Source organism: Triturus cristatus, chromosome 2_1 (genome assembly GCF_964204655.1).
Source record: "Triturus cristatus chromosome 2_1, aTriCri1.1, whole genome shotgun sequence".
Taxonomy (NCBI): domain Eukaryota; kingdom Metazoa; phylum Chordata; class Amphibia; order Caudata; family Salamandridae; genus Triturus; species Triturus cristatus.
In genome coordinates, this window is record NC_140581.1 from 475,950,793 (window position 1) to 475,966,915 (window position 16,123).

At 46.2% G+C, this 16,123-nt stretch overlaps 1 protein-coding gene across 5 annotated transcripts in view; it reads left to right on the top strand.

Annotated features, from left to right (window-relative positions):
- Positions 1-16,123, top strand: part of FAM169A (family with sequence similarity 169 member A) — a 385,897-nt gene that overhangs the window by 119,745 nt on the left and 250,029 nt on the right. For all 5 annotated transcript variants that reach the window (XM_085632310.1, XM_085632313.1, XM_085632312.1 and 2 more), the window contains exons 3-4: positions 9,849-9,948; positions 13,036-13,121. In XM_085632310.1, coding sequence (XP_085488436.1) covers positions 9,849-9,948; positions 13,036-13,121 — 186 coding nt within the window. The remainder of the gene's footprint in view (positions 1-9,848; positions 9,949-13,035; positions 13,122-16,123) is intronic.

A 16,123-nucleotide genomic window follows, 5' to 3' on the forward strand; every position in this document is an offset into this window, starting at 1 on the left:
TGTGGATGAGGGTCGGAGAAGTCTGGAAATCAAGGCTCTGGTCGGGCTCTGCAGTCGGTTCCTCGTCGAACGTTTCACAAAGCAAAGGGTAGTCACTTGATGGTGCCTGTTTGCACAGGGTAGCCACTCCTTGGCTACAAGGGAGATTCTTCAGTCTTCTTCTTTCGTCGAATGTCGAAGGTCCAGAGTTTCTGTTCAGTTTTGCAGGTTCAGGATAATCTAAAGTCTTGAGGCCCAACTCCCACTCTTATACTAATCTGGGGGGCTGGGATACCTGCTAGGTCACGCCTTATGGGTGGGACCTGGGAGGGGGTGGTTACACCCACTTCCCTTTGTCCAGTTTCGCGCCAGAGCTGGGGCTGGAGTGCCCCAGTGCCGGTTTGAACTGGACTATGCAAGGAACACCTTGTGTGCCCCAGGCATGTCTCATTCCTTTCAGCCCACCCTGCCCCAATACACTAAAGGCTGTCTGGGGAGGTGCTAGCACCTCCCCAAGCAGGAAACCTATTGTCCAGGCCTCCCTGGCTGGGATCACTCCCAGCTGCAGGAGGTCAGACTTGTGTCGTGGCAGCAGCATCCATTTTGTGATGCTGAGGCTTTGGTCAGAGGTTAACAGTTGAAGTATGATTTTAACATGTCTTTCCCTCATGTCTTTCCCTCTAGAAGGGGGGAATAATATTCTCATGTCCAGAAATGGCATGGGGGTATTATTCCCGAGTGTTAGACACCTTACACGACATGTTTTGATGGGCTCGAGGGGCACGTACTCTTCTGGGGCTCGCCGGTTTTCGCCCTCGCTGTCGGAGACGCCTCCTACCCGCGTCTCGCCGGTGGATGACATTGCCACGTTCCAGGAGGTGCTGATGAGAGGGGCTGCGAAGTTGGGGATATCAGTCACTACCCCTATTCCCACTACTTCTGTGATCTTTGAGACTTTGCATAAGGCTCATCTGTCGCGCCCCCTCCTCCCGTTGGTTCCGGGGTTGGAGGAACCTGCAATGGAGGTGTTCTTGACGCCGGCCGTGGTAAAACCGGCGCCCTCGAGACTGCTAAAAAAGTACAGGACTCCTGACTCGGACCCGGCGTTCCTCAGAGTGGATCCTCCACCGGATTCTGTTATCGTGGCGGCGGCTCGTAAGCAACACTCTACGACGCCTTCATCCACGGCTCCTCCGGATAAGGAGAGTCGCAAAATGGACTCCTTGGGGAGGAGGATGTGCTCCACGTCGGCCACTACGATGAAGGCCGCTAGCGCCTCCGCTCTGTTGGGGCGCTATAACAGGTCTCTTTGGGACTCCCTGCAACAGTTCGCTGCCTCCCTGCCTAGAGACAAGAGGGAGGACTTTCAGGAGGTGCTGAACGAGGGCATGATGGTCTCTAATCAGATCATCATGCGGCGGGGGATGTGTCGCTGCTGGCGGCCCATGGGTACTGCCACGGCATACACATGAGAAGGCATTCCTGGCTGCGGCTGACCCCCGCTCAAGCCTGAAGCACAGCAGAAGATCGCCAATTTACCATTCTCTGGCACGACGCTGTTCGGGTCGCATGCGGATGACGAGATGGCCCGCATGAAGGCTGAGGCGGAAACTCTGAAGGCGGTGGGGCTGGAGAGGCCCAAGGAGCAGAGGAGGTCCTTCTGATCCTCGGGCAGGCGCTACGCGAAGCAGAGAGGCCAAGGGCGTCAGTCGGGCCACCAACAACAGCCCCAGCAACAGCAGCAGTACCCGAGGCAGTCCTTTCAGAAGCGCCAGAGGGGCAGAGGCCAGCATCAGTCCTCGGCGGGGAACAAAGGCCCGGCCGGGTCGAAGCCCTGAAAAGTTACTTCCCCCTCATCCGTTACCCGCTCCGGTGGGGCGAAGTATTCAACACTACCTGGCAGAGTGGAGGACAATAACGCAGGACAAGTGGGTGCTGAATATTGTTTGCAATGGGTACTGTCTTCGTTTCACCAGCCCGCCTCCTCAGATTCCACCAGTGCGCTCCTCCTACATGGTAAGGGAGCTCCAGCGGGAGGCAGACGTTCTGTTAAAAAAGAGGGCGATAGAAGCGGTTCCTTTGCAGCAAAAAGGAAGAGGTCTCTACTCACGGTTCTTTCTCGTAAGAAAAAAGGACAAGAACGAGTTCAGGCCTATTCTAGATCTGCGTCAAGCCAACAAGTGGATCCGCAGAGAAAAGTTCCGTATGTTGTCCCTGCATCAGATTTACCCTCAGTTGCATCGAGGAGACTGGCTGTGCGCCATAGATCTGCAGGACGCTTACTTTCATGTGCCGATCGCACCAAAGCATCGCAAGTTCCTGAGGTTTCTGGTAGGCAACAACCATTACCAGTATTCAGTACTCCCGTTTGGCCTGAAGTCTGCACCACGGACGTTCTCCAAGTGCATGGCGGTGGTCGCGGCACACCTGCGGAAGACCAAGGTGTTTGTGTATCCTTACCTGGACGATTGGTTGATCAAAGCGTCCACTTACCAGGAAGCCCAGTGCCATTTCAACAGGACAGCTGCCTTGCTGCATCGCCTGGGCCTGCACATCAACATGTCGAAGTCAGTGCCGATCCCTGTGCAGTGTCTCCAGTACTTGGGGGCCTCAGTCAATACCTTGACCGCAAGCATGTGTCCTTCGGAGGAGAGACGCTTATCGATCCGTGGGAAGGCGCGGCATCTCATCTCAGCCCGCTCTCCTACGGTGAGGACGGTGTCTTCCTTACTGGGGTCGATGGCTTCTTGTATCTTTCTCACCCCCAATGCACGTCTGCATATGAGGCCCCTACAGGAATGTCTGGAGGATCAATGGGACCAGAGGCGGGGGCGTTGGGAGGACAAGATCCAGCTGTCTCAACACGCTCGGCAGTCTCTGAAATGGTGGTGTGCCCCAGAGAATGTCTGCAAGGGGACTCCTTTTCACAAGGATATTCCGGTCCAGACCATAGTGACTGATGCGTCTCTCCAGGGCTGGGGAGCGCATTCGGGCCCTCTTCAGATTCAGGGGATATGGTCGCAGATGGAGACGACTTACCATATCAACTTTTTGGAACTCAGAGCGGTACACTTGGCCTTGAAGGCGTTCCATCCCTCCTTCAGGACGAACTCCCTGCTGGTTCAGACGGACAATACTACGACCATGTATTACCTCAACAAGCAGGGGGGCTCACGTTCACGCACCCTGTCTCGGGAGGCACAGGCGATCTGGAACTGGCTGGTGGCCAGGAACCTGACGATCACGGCGACCCATCTGCCGGGAGTGCAGAATGCCCAAGCAGACGCGCTCAGCAGGCTCGTTCAAGAGAACCACGAGTGGGTGCTAAACGACGACGTGCTAAGAGACGTCTTAGCAGAGTGGGGCACTCCGGATATAGATCTGTTCGCTACGGCAGAAAACAGCAAATGCCGCGACTTCGCGTCCAGGTACTACCAACCAGGGACGCTGGGGAATGCCCTATGGATCAGCTGGTCCAACAGCTTTCTCTACGCCTTTCCACCCATTCCCCTGATCCCGGCGGTGCTGATCAAGCTGTCGCAATCCAGAGCCAGAATGATCCTGATTGCTCCGGAGTGGCCGAGGCAATGGTGGTTCACCGACCTTCTTCACCGGTCTGTTCTGCCACACCGACGCCTGCCGTGTCGGCCGGACCTTCTCACGAAGTTCGGAGGACAGATGGTTCACCCCAATCTCCCGTCCTTGAGTTTGGCAGCATGGCTCCTGAGCTAGTACAGTATGGACACTTGAACCTGCCTCAGGACTGTATGGAGATCTTGAAAGAGGCTAAGAGACCGTCTACGAGGACTTCCTACGCCTATAAGTGGAAGAGATTCTGCTTATGGTGCAAGGCAAAGGACTTTGACCCTACATCCTGTAAAGAAGATGTTATTTTGCCTTATCTGCTGCAGTTAGCTCAGTCTGGGCTTAATTTTCAGTCTATTAAGGTTCATCTCGCAGCTCTGACTGCGTATAGGAAGGGCCCTTCTCAAACCTCATTTTTTCAAATCCCTGTGATTAAGGATTTTTTGGAGGGTTTGCGTAAGGTGTTTCCCCCTGTTAGAAGACCTTCTCCACCATGGGAATTGAATGTGGTGTTATCTAGATTGATGAGGGAGCCTTTTGAGCCTATCCATAAGGCTTCGTTGCAGCATTTGTCTTGGAAGGCTGCCTTCCTTGTGGCCATTACATCGGCCAGGAGGGTGAGTGAGATTCAGGCTCTGTGTTGTCAAGAGCCGTATACTGTTTTCCATGCTTCTAAAGTAGTGATGCGTACCCATCCTAAATTTTTGCCTAAGGTAATATCAGATTTCCATGTGAATCAGATGATAACTTTGCCTACGTTTTTTCAGCATCCTTCCTCTCCGGCGGAGAGGTCTCTGCATTCACTTGATGTCCGTAGGGTGTTGAAATTCTACCTGGATAAGACAAAAGATATCCGCAGGTCGGATCAACTGTTTGTTAATTATGGTTCGGTAAGAACTGGTTTAGCTACCTCAAAACAGTCCATTTCCAGATGGATTGTTTCCTGTATTCAGCTTTGTTACCAAAAAGCTAATAAAACATTGGGGGGTAAGCCTACGGCACATTCGACTAGAGGCAAGGCGGCTACGGCTACTACCGCTTTGCTTAGGAATGTTCCCATTGCGGACATTTGTAAGGCTGCCACCTGGAAGTCAGTCCATACGTTTACAAAGCATTACTGCCTGGATTCTGATGCTAGGGCAGATGCGCAGGTTGGACAGGCTTCGCTGAGGAATTTGTTTGCACAGTGATTTGTTGGTGGTTGGACTTACTCCACCGCTTCTTGTTGGTTGGGATGGGCTTGCCATTCTATTCATAGATTATGACTATACACAGAGATCCCCTACTACAGAAGGAGTAGTTTCTTACCTGTAACTCCAGTTCTGTAGTAGGGGTATCTCTGTTATAGTCATAAGCGACCCTCCCTCCTCCCCGGTGGAGTAACCTGACAGTATCAGGCCTGTTGTTATACACCTTCAAAAAGAACTGAAAGTAACTTGTGTTGGCTGTGCATCCTGGGATACCGGGGGTCTCTGGAGAGTTTCTTAAAGGCACGGTATCCCTTTAGCAGACACATAATGACAGCCTATAGGGCTTGTCTGTCCACCCCTTCCTCTCTATTGTTTAAAGGGATTTTGGTGAAGGGAGTGTGTGATAATAAAGGAACATGTCAAATGTGAATAAAAATGACATTTCAACTTTATTTTGGCTTTTGTGTTCACTTCAGAGGAAGTGCTGGCCAGTGCAGCCTTGTTGTGATTAGGCTGTATTATTTTGTCTGTCTCTTAAGTGTCTTTGCAGGTTTGCAAATGCGGGACAGCTTAAGAGATATTTTGGATTGCTCCGGGGTCCCCGCACATGGGCGGGGATTATTCATAGATTATGACTATAACAGAGATACCCCTACTACAGAACTGGAGTTACAGGTAAGAAACTACTCCTTTATCTTTATTCCAACACTTTCCATTGTCTAATGTCACTATATGTGCTCCCACTCTCTTCACCCTCTTTGGATTAGAAAACAACATTCCTTTCCCTTCCCAACTAAGGGTTTCGTGATCCTTACCAAATCACCTTCTTCCACATTCAGACATCACAATACCACCTTAACATACTTATCTTGAGCCACCTTTCTCCTTGCACTCACACTCTTTATGAGCTCCTTCAATGGCATCTTCTTCTCCATCCAGATTCTGTTAATCTTTGAACCTGGTAAACTCCCTTTTAACAAAACAAAAGGAGATACTTTGGTGTCCACATTGGGCGTAGTTCATATAGTCCACAAAATATATTTTACTTCCTGCATCCAATTCAAACCATTTTACAAAGATAACTGTATTTTTTTCTTTTATTACCCTGTTAAAGTGTTCTACAAGACCATTACTTCTTGGATGAAATACTAAAGTAGTGACATGTTTGATGCCAAATTCCTTTAGAAATTCTTCAAACTCATGAGAAAAAAACTGGCCCTGTTGGAACTGGCACCTTCTGATTGGCTGTGGCGGTGCCCTTGCCAGGCAGGACCTACTACTCCCGAAAGTGTTGCAATGATGTTGATGAAATGAAAGTTTGATGCAAAGAAATAAAGACGTGAAGATCTTCCAGATGCGGCACGCTTCTCCGATGTTGCGAGAAGACTCGTCAGCTGCAGTGGCGACACCCCTTTACGCGATGTGACGACAGCGGCTTTGGCGGCGACACTCTTCTCTGATGTTGCGTGACGCTTCCGCTCGATGCGACAACTGCAGCGGCGACACCCTTTACGCGATACGACAACAGCTCCGACGCCGGCACGCTTCTCCGTGGATGCGAGGCGCTTTCCTTGATGCGGTGCAATCCGTCAGCTTCAGCGGCGTCATCCCAGATGCGATGGCAGCGGCTGCGACGGCGACACGCTTCTTCCTCGATGCGAGACTCTTCTCTTGATGCGGTGCAATGCGTGAGCTACGATGGCTGCGATGGCGACACGCTTCTTCGGCGTTGCGAGACACTTCGAAGATGTGAGACGCTTCCGCTCGATGCGACAACTGCAGCGGCGACACCCTTTACGCGATGCTCCGACAACAGCTCCGACTGCGGCACGCTTCTCCTTCTTGAGTCGCGCTTCCAGCTCCTTGCGACACACAGTCCCTCAGAAGGCCCCAAAACAGCAGGAGGCACTTCCAAAGAACTCTAGGGAGCTGGTGGCTGAAGTCTGTTGTTCCTGAGACTTCAGCAGGAGGCAAGCTCTTTTCCAAGCCCTTGGAGATCATTGACAAGTTGAGCAAAAGTACACACAGTTCCTTTTTCCTCCCTTTGGCAGTAAGGCAACCATTGCAGGCCAATCCCCCAGTTTCAGGGATAGTTTCTCCTCAGCTTCTTCTTGGTTCCTCTCTTCAGCAGAGTTTTCTTCTTGTTTCCCAAAGTGATCTAAATTCTTGGGATCAGGGTCCCAATACTTATACCCCAAAATCCTTTGTCCTCTGAGGGCAGAGGGGCCTTTGCCTTGTTCAAACTGGTTCTGGTCAGTCCTGGAGCACTTTGTTTACATGACTCCTTCTTTCCTTTCAGAGTGCAGGGCAGAGACATCAGATGCACCACAGGAGGTGGAGCCAGCATTGTGGAGGGAAGGCACAGCCCTATTCAGGTCCCATGTGCAACTCCTCCCTCCCATCTAGATGCAGATCCCTCTATTCCCCACTGGGCTACCTCACCCTGTCTCCTGGAATTCCCTAGCCCTGTCACTCAAATTCCAGACAAGGAATAAACAGCCTAGCAGAGGCAGGTTTGAATGGTTAGACAAGAAAATACCTACTTTCTAAAAGTGGCATTTTCAAACACAGAATGTTAATACCATCTTCACTAAAAGATGTATTTTATCATTCTGAGTTCAGGTATACTAAATTCGAATTTCTACCATGTTCCCTGAGTCAGTTAGGATTATAAGATGTAATAATCAAACTGCCCATTCTGGCCTATGGAGAACAGGTAGCCTTGCAATAGTGAAAAACGAAAATGGCTGTAATTCACTATTAGAACATGCCACACACACCAGGGCATGTCCTACCTTATACTTACAATGCACCCTGCCCTTGGGCCTACCATAGGGGTGTCTGCTATGAAGAAAAGGGAAGGTTTAGGGACTGGCAAGTGGGTGCACTTGCCCAGTCATCATGGCAGTAAAAGACTGCACACAGGCTCTGCAATGGCAAGCCTTAGACACATTTTTACAGGCTGCTTCTGTGGGTGGCACAACCAGTGCTGCAAGCCCACCAGCAGCATTTGGATTTACAAGCCCTGGGCACTCCTGGTGCACTGTTCTAGGGTCTGACAGGTAAACCAAACCAACCAATCGTGGAATCACAAATTCATATATCAATTTACAATAGGGAGCACTTGCACTGTGGCACTGGACAGCAGTGGCACAGGGCCCTGAGCATCTAACACCTGCAAAAACACATGAGGCAACAGCCAAAATGGAAGGGAGACCCACGCCAAGGTGCCAGGTCTAACAATTTATATACATATATAAATATATAGATAGATAGATAGATAGATAGATAGATAGATAGATAGATAGATAGATAGATAGATAGATAGATAGATAGATAGATAGATAGATAGATAGATAGATAGATAGATAGATAGATAAAATCAAATAGCAGCAAAGCGTCTACTGGTAATGCAAGTTGAATTTGCAGAAGAAATGCATTTCGGTTATTGTTATTGTTGATAAAGACTATAATGGGTGATGATTCAGTGTACTTTTGAGATATAAAATAGTTCATCATACATCACAGTGCAAGCTGTTCTGTAGAAGGTAGAATTGTACAGCAAACAGCCAATACCATGGGGTGAGAAATGATACCCTTTTTGGTGGAGCCAAAGCCCACTTTATGTATATTTTAAAAACTTTGTGATGGTAGTTCTTACTGTTTGTCAGGACAGACCTAAAAAGACAGCTCCACCAATGTATTGTTATTGTAGGCTTGTGACACAGAGCAGCTGTAGTTTGTGCAGCAAAGCTTTACGTTGAGGGATATCGAACAGTTGCAAACCTTCTGTAGTTTTACAGTGGTTTTGCGGCAGCCCGGTGTAGATTCTCTTGCAACTATGCAGTCTGTGAGCACTATTGCAGACTGGTGGATGAGGGCCAACATTTATGTATGTTTTGCAGCAACAGAAGCATTTCGACAAGAAATACTGTACATAGCAACATTTAAACAACACACAGTATGCAAACATATAGGGAAGTTATGGAAGTGATAGGTAGTGGATGCTAGGGGTAGACATGACAATACAAATACTTAATTTACATTTATACATATTTAGAATTTCTGATTTAGTGAGCAAGTACAGGAAACATGTCTATGACAATTAGGATATTTCCAGTATGAGATGTTCCTTTGAGAGAAGTTTTAAAGGTGTCTAGCAGATAGAAAGAGAGCGAGAAAAGGAGCATACATTTCATCCGAAAGAGAATTCCTGTGCAGGACTCTCTTCAAGTAAATAGAAATGAATTCTGGAAGAACCACATGGAGGTTTGGATGTGACCAGGAGATTATTATTGGCTGAGTAGGAAATTCCAAGCTGGGACGTATCTGCTAAGGATTAAAGCGACAGTATGGGGGAATCTGTGTATTGCTTTGTATTTCCATTCTTTTGACATTTAGGCTTTGTGTTGGTGTTCAGAGCTAGGACTGTGCTTTGCAAAATTATAAACAGCCCTTGACCCAAAGTTTACTACTTTGTCTAATCATGGAGAAGAGTTTATGGGTAGACTCAATAGAGATTGTCCCAGTAGGTACATTTGTTGAGGACAGCCGCTAATATCAGTTGTCTTGGTACTGTGCAAAGAATTTAATTGATTGAAATCAGGGTGCTTGTAGCTGTGTTTGTCGTGAATGTTTCCACGGTCATGGAAGTGATGAAGTATACGCCAAGGTTTCCGCCTGAGGTTTTGAAGATACGTCAGGTGGGATGAGGGAGAGGTAGTTGCACAGGGCTCGCGAGGGTATAGATCTGTGCTGGAAATTTCTCTTTTAAGGCAGTTTTTCTTTAACCTCCAATATCTAACATTTATTCTCCCCGTGCTGATGACATTTTGACTGTAATTTGCATGTTAGACATGGCATCAAGACTTGTATGATAAACATAACCATTCAAGCAAAGACATTGCTTCCTGTCAGTGAGGGTCACGCTATGTGAATTCCCCATGCATAGAAACATAAATAGATCATCATCCACATATATTTTGAGACCATATTTTATGTCCATAATTAATACTTTGTTGTTCTTAACTTGTGGCGAAAAAGCCTTGGTCAGGATTTTTTTGTATACCCTCAACCTCCAACTTTTTTTTCCAGATTCCTATCAGTTTGTCGATGGTGGGCTTTGTACCTCTCTATGGCGGGGACCAGACGCACAAGGTGCTCGCACTGTTTGCACCAGAAGACACACTCACAGGTTTCTTTTTTAATACTTTTATGTTAAAATGCATAAAATTTTCCTTGCAGCTGTTTCATGTATCCAGAGCTTGAATGAAGCCAAGCAAAGTTAATTGCACAATTCACCTTTCTGCATTTAAATATTCACTGTTTATTTATTCCAATTAATGAACGCATTGTTTTTCATTTTTCATTGAGCACAGAATGTTGGATTCTTTTTTCTGAATCTGTGCATTAGATGAGGAACATTTCGAAATAGAGTTCAATGCTGGATCAAACTTGTTTGATGATTTTGATTTCTAGGTACTCCGGGGCAGATTTACAAGCCCCTTGCGCCTGTTTTACGCCGCCGTTGCGTCACTTTTGTGACGCAATGGCGGCGCAAAACCAGCGCCATGCTGCGGGGTATTTACAACGTGACGCATCTGGGAGATGCGTCACGTTGTAAAGCCCTGCGCCAGAAGCAGGCGTTCTGGCGCGGGGGGGGGGGAGGGGGGGCGTTCCGGCGCAGGGACGCCTCCTAAAATTGGCTGAGTGAAATCTACAAGATTTCACTCAGTCACTTTTAAGGCCATGCTGCGTCAAAACCCTGCGCCTGCTTGAAGCAGGCGTAAGGATTGACGCAGCATGTTAGGGATAGGGCACCCCCGAGCCTTGCTGGAGCTGCGTCGCGCTTGTGACGCAACTCCAGCAGTGCGCCGCCTTTCCGACAGGGGATGCATCACGCATCTGCCCATCCGAGCGATATACTGAATATAACTACTGCTGCAGTATACCTACTGCTGCGATACATTTCTCCCTGTTATCTGTGCACATAAATAGATGGTTCTAAAAACAGTCATAGGTTGCATTTTCCCACTCTGAGTCAGAGGACCCGATTTAGATGTTAGCAAATGTAGTACAGGTTGTGTAGTACCATATCCACCAAACCTTTTATTCACTTACTCTATTTTGAGTCAGGTAGACCCTAAGGTTTCCTACGACTGTGTACTTGCAGTCTCTGTCATCAGAAACCTACAACAACGTGCTTAAGATGGTGTGATATTCCTTTTTTTTCTGTTAGGGACACCAGCAAAAAGCTAGTGGTCCTGGACAGAAAAAAAATACTAATGGCCCACACACCTGGGAGAAAACTCCCTGTGTGCTTGGTTCATTTGTTTTTTGTTCTTAAAAAACAAACTCTCAGTTCAGTTGTTCGTTTTTGAAAAACAAAAAAGTTTGCTGAGGCCCACCTGAAACATGCAGCACCTCACCAAACTTTCAGTGCCTTAAAGGAGCTGTCGGGGCAGTAGCTCTTGTGAAGGCACAGAGATCACTGGTGGGCCAGCATTGATCTCTCAATATGGCGGGCAGTAGTCCTTCATGGTGATGGGCGATGGACCGCCCACCAAACTAAACCACGCTCAGAATTTCTTGTTGAAGCCATTTATTCGTTATTATCATGAGACAAATAATAATGGCAAAAATACAAATTCCAGATTAGGCACTGTAGTGTTTAAACAATTAGGCACAGTAGTGTTCGAACAATTACCCCAGACACTCATTTTCAGACCTTCAAAAGCTGTATGAACTTTAAAATCACAAAGCATACTAGAAATCTGCTGCTAATAGGTCAAAATACATTGGGTAGTGGAAAACAATTAACATCTGTCTTTCCGTGTGTGTATCTGAAACATCAAGAGTGGTGTGTCTGACCTCGTCTAAGCAGCATTTTTGTAGATTATATAATGATTTGTAATGTTGAAGTTAACTCCTGACTGCTACTACACATTATGCCTTCATGCTTAGTGAGTTCTTAGTGTCCCAAGTTTCAACTTTTCCCTGCTTTAATCTTCCACCGTACTGTTTTGATTCTCAATACATGTGATGTATAGCGCTGGATCGATACACTTGGCTCTGAAATCATTGTGATACTATAGCCAATAGCATACAGGTGATGTGTTGTGCTGTTCAGAAATCTTGCATCTGGAGGAACTTGCAGAACTGATGAGAAGCGATTGAACATTGCTTAGGTTTTGATGCCATCTGTTTAAAGTATGGGTCCAAGAAATGACAACCTCCTGCAACTAATTTCAGGTGTCCCTATTGATGAAAATATCCAGCAATACCAGATCATCCTTTATAGGCAGAGTTATGAAATGGGGAGAATTATGTTGCATGCGTTATGTCTCACCTAAAATGACAGAAATCACTGAGAACTCTGAACTTAATCTTATGACAATGTAAACAAATTCTTAGTCAATATATGGACTATACACTGACCCACCATGGCCCAATAATTATTTATGTTACAATTCTGCAAAGCCCACAACCCTTTCTTTTCATCAAGGGCAGTGAAAAAAATGCCAAAGCATGTTGTGATTTCTTATACCCCTGACACAAAAGAATGTACATGTTTCAAGTCTCCTGATTAACTGATCGACAACAGTAAATATTGGTTCATAGTTTGAAACCCTAATTCCATTGAGATTCCTAGAAAACATCACACTGGTATATTCTCCTTCCTCTATCACCCTGGAATGTCACAGCTGTCAAGTGAATGTGTATTCTGCTATTTTAACCGAGCACAGGTCCCCAAAATAAATTAGCCCTGGATTATTGAGAGTGTGGTGTTGAAAATATGTATAACCATGCCATGATTTTAAAGTATCCAAGCACTTGCACAAAATAAATCTCTATAAGACTGCATAACTCGATGCCAATGCTAGGCCAATGTGCCTTTGGCTGTGCATGTTTTCACAGCTAATGTTGTGCGAGTTAAAAGCTCAAGAGGGCATTTATCAAATCATTTTGACATGGAATTAACTTTAAATAAGCTAGGTGATGAATCTGGAACATATGTACTGTGAATGTAGGATTGTTGTTTTAATCGTCAGCAGTGCTGTCTCTGCTAAACAGAGCAGAACACTTAAAACTAGAGGGATGAAAGAGTGCCACTAATTGCCACACAATGATTGTATAATAGTATGCATGAGACATACAGGTTAGGTATACTTCTAATGACTGTTCTCCATTGCTTGAAATTTCACTACAATATTGGAGTTATAGAGTGTAATATGTTGTGATGTAATATAAATATTAATTTTTCACTTTCTTTCCACTCAAGCTGTGGCCCTCTACCTTGCTGAACAGTGGTGGGCTGTTGAGGACATAGTGCGAACTTCGAATCCTCAAAGAGAGGGGCTTCACAAGGTAAATCTACGAAAATCTCCTAACATGAACTTACGTACAACAATGACAGTTTTACATCTGATGTCAAGATGGCACTCAAGACGTGGCTGTTCGAACAAACCTCCAGTGCCTGCAAGTGCCTGGATACCCTATTGAGGGATTAGCCATGCTTTAGAAATCCTGATTGATTGATGTGTTGCAGATTTGCCTTTTCGAAAATTGCGTGAATACTTAAGGAAATGTTCTGGAACTATACGAGTGCTCCTCTGTAGTAGTGGTGCAGCTGGTACTTACCACTGATTCAAATTTAGGATTCCATCACCTTGTTCCCTGGACCAGAGCAGTTTGTGCTGTCTGCTGGTAAAGTATAATTTATATGATCTCGTAACATGCATTTTACTTTCGATTGTCAACCTTAAACTAATGTACTTAAAGTCCACATACTAGACATAGTAATAGGCCACAGTGAAAGAGTTTTTGAAAGTATCAAGTTAATAAATTGGTGATTCTTGTACATATGTATGCGTATATTTGGGTATTTGTACATCACAACAATGAGTTTCCATGTTTTTCCTGAATTGAAGGAGGGTTGAGGCAGTTCTGATGGTTATGGGGATGCAGTTCCAGACTTTAGGTGCATAAATGTAGAACGCCTACTTATGGTGCTTTACATACATGTAAATTTACACTTATCAGTCATCTGTTATAATCCTAGAATAAAGAAACGGCGCTTCATGCTCAACTGGAGTAGGGACTTTTCTAGGATATGATCTGCGATAAGGATAGACTGAGTCTAGCTACACTTCTACTCGTGCAATTCAGTTATTAGACTTTTAGACCATTGCAGGAACGAAATGACCACCTTCAAGTCATTGATTTTACTCTCAGCATCGGCATAATCAACCTGGTGACTGCGTTCCCCACCCACAACCACAAAGCACTGCGCCTAGTAAGGTTGCATGTAAAAAGGTGAAACACTGAAACACTTTTGAAATTGTTTTCATTCTACCTCCATAATTGACAGCATTTTGTCCCAATGGAAACCACTCCACTCTCTATCAACTCAACGGTGGCCTACTTCAAGGCTCATGTGATAGTTTACCTGGATGCTGTAGACTCCGACTTACCAACCCTGGAACCTTCTTCAGTACACTAATGACGCCTCAATGTATTGGCGGAGAAGACATACATTGGTTCATGACTGACATGCATTAAAGCGTAGAAGTTGGTGCCGTGCTTCCATCTCCACCAGCAACAAATAGTACATCTGTCTCAGGAAATCTGATACCAGCACCCAAACATTTCACAACAAAATTGCACTTGTCGTCTTCTCCCAGATCCAGCCTTATATGCCAAATGCTTTGGCTTTCGCTTAGACTCCATATTTGCCTTCAAAATCCTTGCAGCAAAGAAAGCACATGAAGTCTCGCGCCAGTTGAGCCTCTTGTGCTGGACGTGGTTTCACATGCATGCAGTTACAATTCATACCAAAACAAAATAATGGCAACCAATCCTGAGTATCGAAATAATTGAAAACCCATTTACTGTAAAAACAAAATAATAGAACTAAAGCTAATCCCAGTTAGGCAGAGGAGGTCAGGTAGAGAAAGGATTAAGTGAGAGAATGATGATACATAAATGGGCCACCACAAAAAAAGTAGAGAATAGGAGAATCATGTAGGATGAAAAAATACAGTTATTTTAAAAATGCCAATCCCCACAAAAAAAAAAGGTGGAGGTAGGAAAGAAAAGGAGGAAGGACGAAGAATGAAAATGGGAAACGGAAAACGCAGTGGAAAGAGCAAAAGGGGATTTTCAGATAACTGATTGGAACAGTATTGTTTTAAAAAAAGGAATAAAAGGTTGCCAAGCTTCAGGACGTAGGAAAAACTGAAGGGAAAAATAATCTTTGCAAATATAGAAAAAACAACAGCTGTAACGCATTTGCAAGATGAGTGGTGTTTACGCCTTGAAAAAAATAATAGGACAATTTAAAAAAAAAAGTAAAATGGTCTATGACTTGGTTTCTAAAAAGGAAAAAAGCCATTCACTGTACAAATTTCCATTAACTCCTTCAGTGCCCATGACGAGATGGTCTCGTCATGGAGCGCGGTTGCGCTGTGCCCATGACGAGACTATCTCGTCATGAACCCCGCCCGCTAATGCAACGCCCGGCACAGGGCGGGGAAATGGCGGGGCACTGAAGGGGTTAAATGGTTTAAGTGAAATACATTTGTTTATCCATGAAATCTCATATAACCCCATCTACCAGACTTAGGGGCTCATTAGGATGGCGGACGGACTGCTCTGCAGTCCGTCTGCCATCCTGTGGTAATCCCGGACCGTCCGCAATACATGCGTCGGTCCCGCATACCAAATTAGGATGCGACCGCCACCATGGTGGTCGCATTTTGCAATTTAACATTGCAGCGGGTGCTGCTGACTGCAGCACCCGCCGCAATGTCTAAAATACATGTTTTGTATTTCACTGCACTACGTGACAGGCACCACACGGTGCCTGCCACTTGGTGCATTGAAATATAGGGAAGTATCATGGGTACCCCCCAGTGCACAGCTACCTCCCCCCAACACAAGGTGGGCCCGCTACGGGCCCCCGAATCCATGTCCGCCTGTCTTTTCGTGGTGGGATGACCACCGCGAAAAGACAGGCGGAAAGGGATATCGTAATCCCTATGGCGGTGCCCGCAAGGCACTGCCGCAATGCTGCCCTATGTTTTGGTTTTGCAAGATGGGCGGAAAAGGACCGCCTTGCGGAACCGCGGTGGATGGTCTTTGTGTCCTCCATGCTTCATTGAGAAATTGCTATCAGATGGCGGAGAGCCCGCCACCGCATGGCTGGCGGTCCCTCGCCATCGTAATGAGCCCCTAAGTTTTAAATTCAAAGTACACCCTCTTACACTTTCACTTTCACAACTTCACTGAGATTTATTTCACGAAAAACTCACTCCTCTTGTTGGGACTTGTTGGGACTAGTTTCGCCTGTATAGGGCCTTCAAAATTAA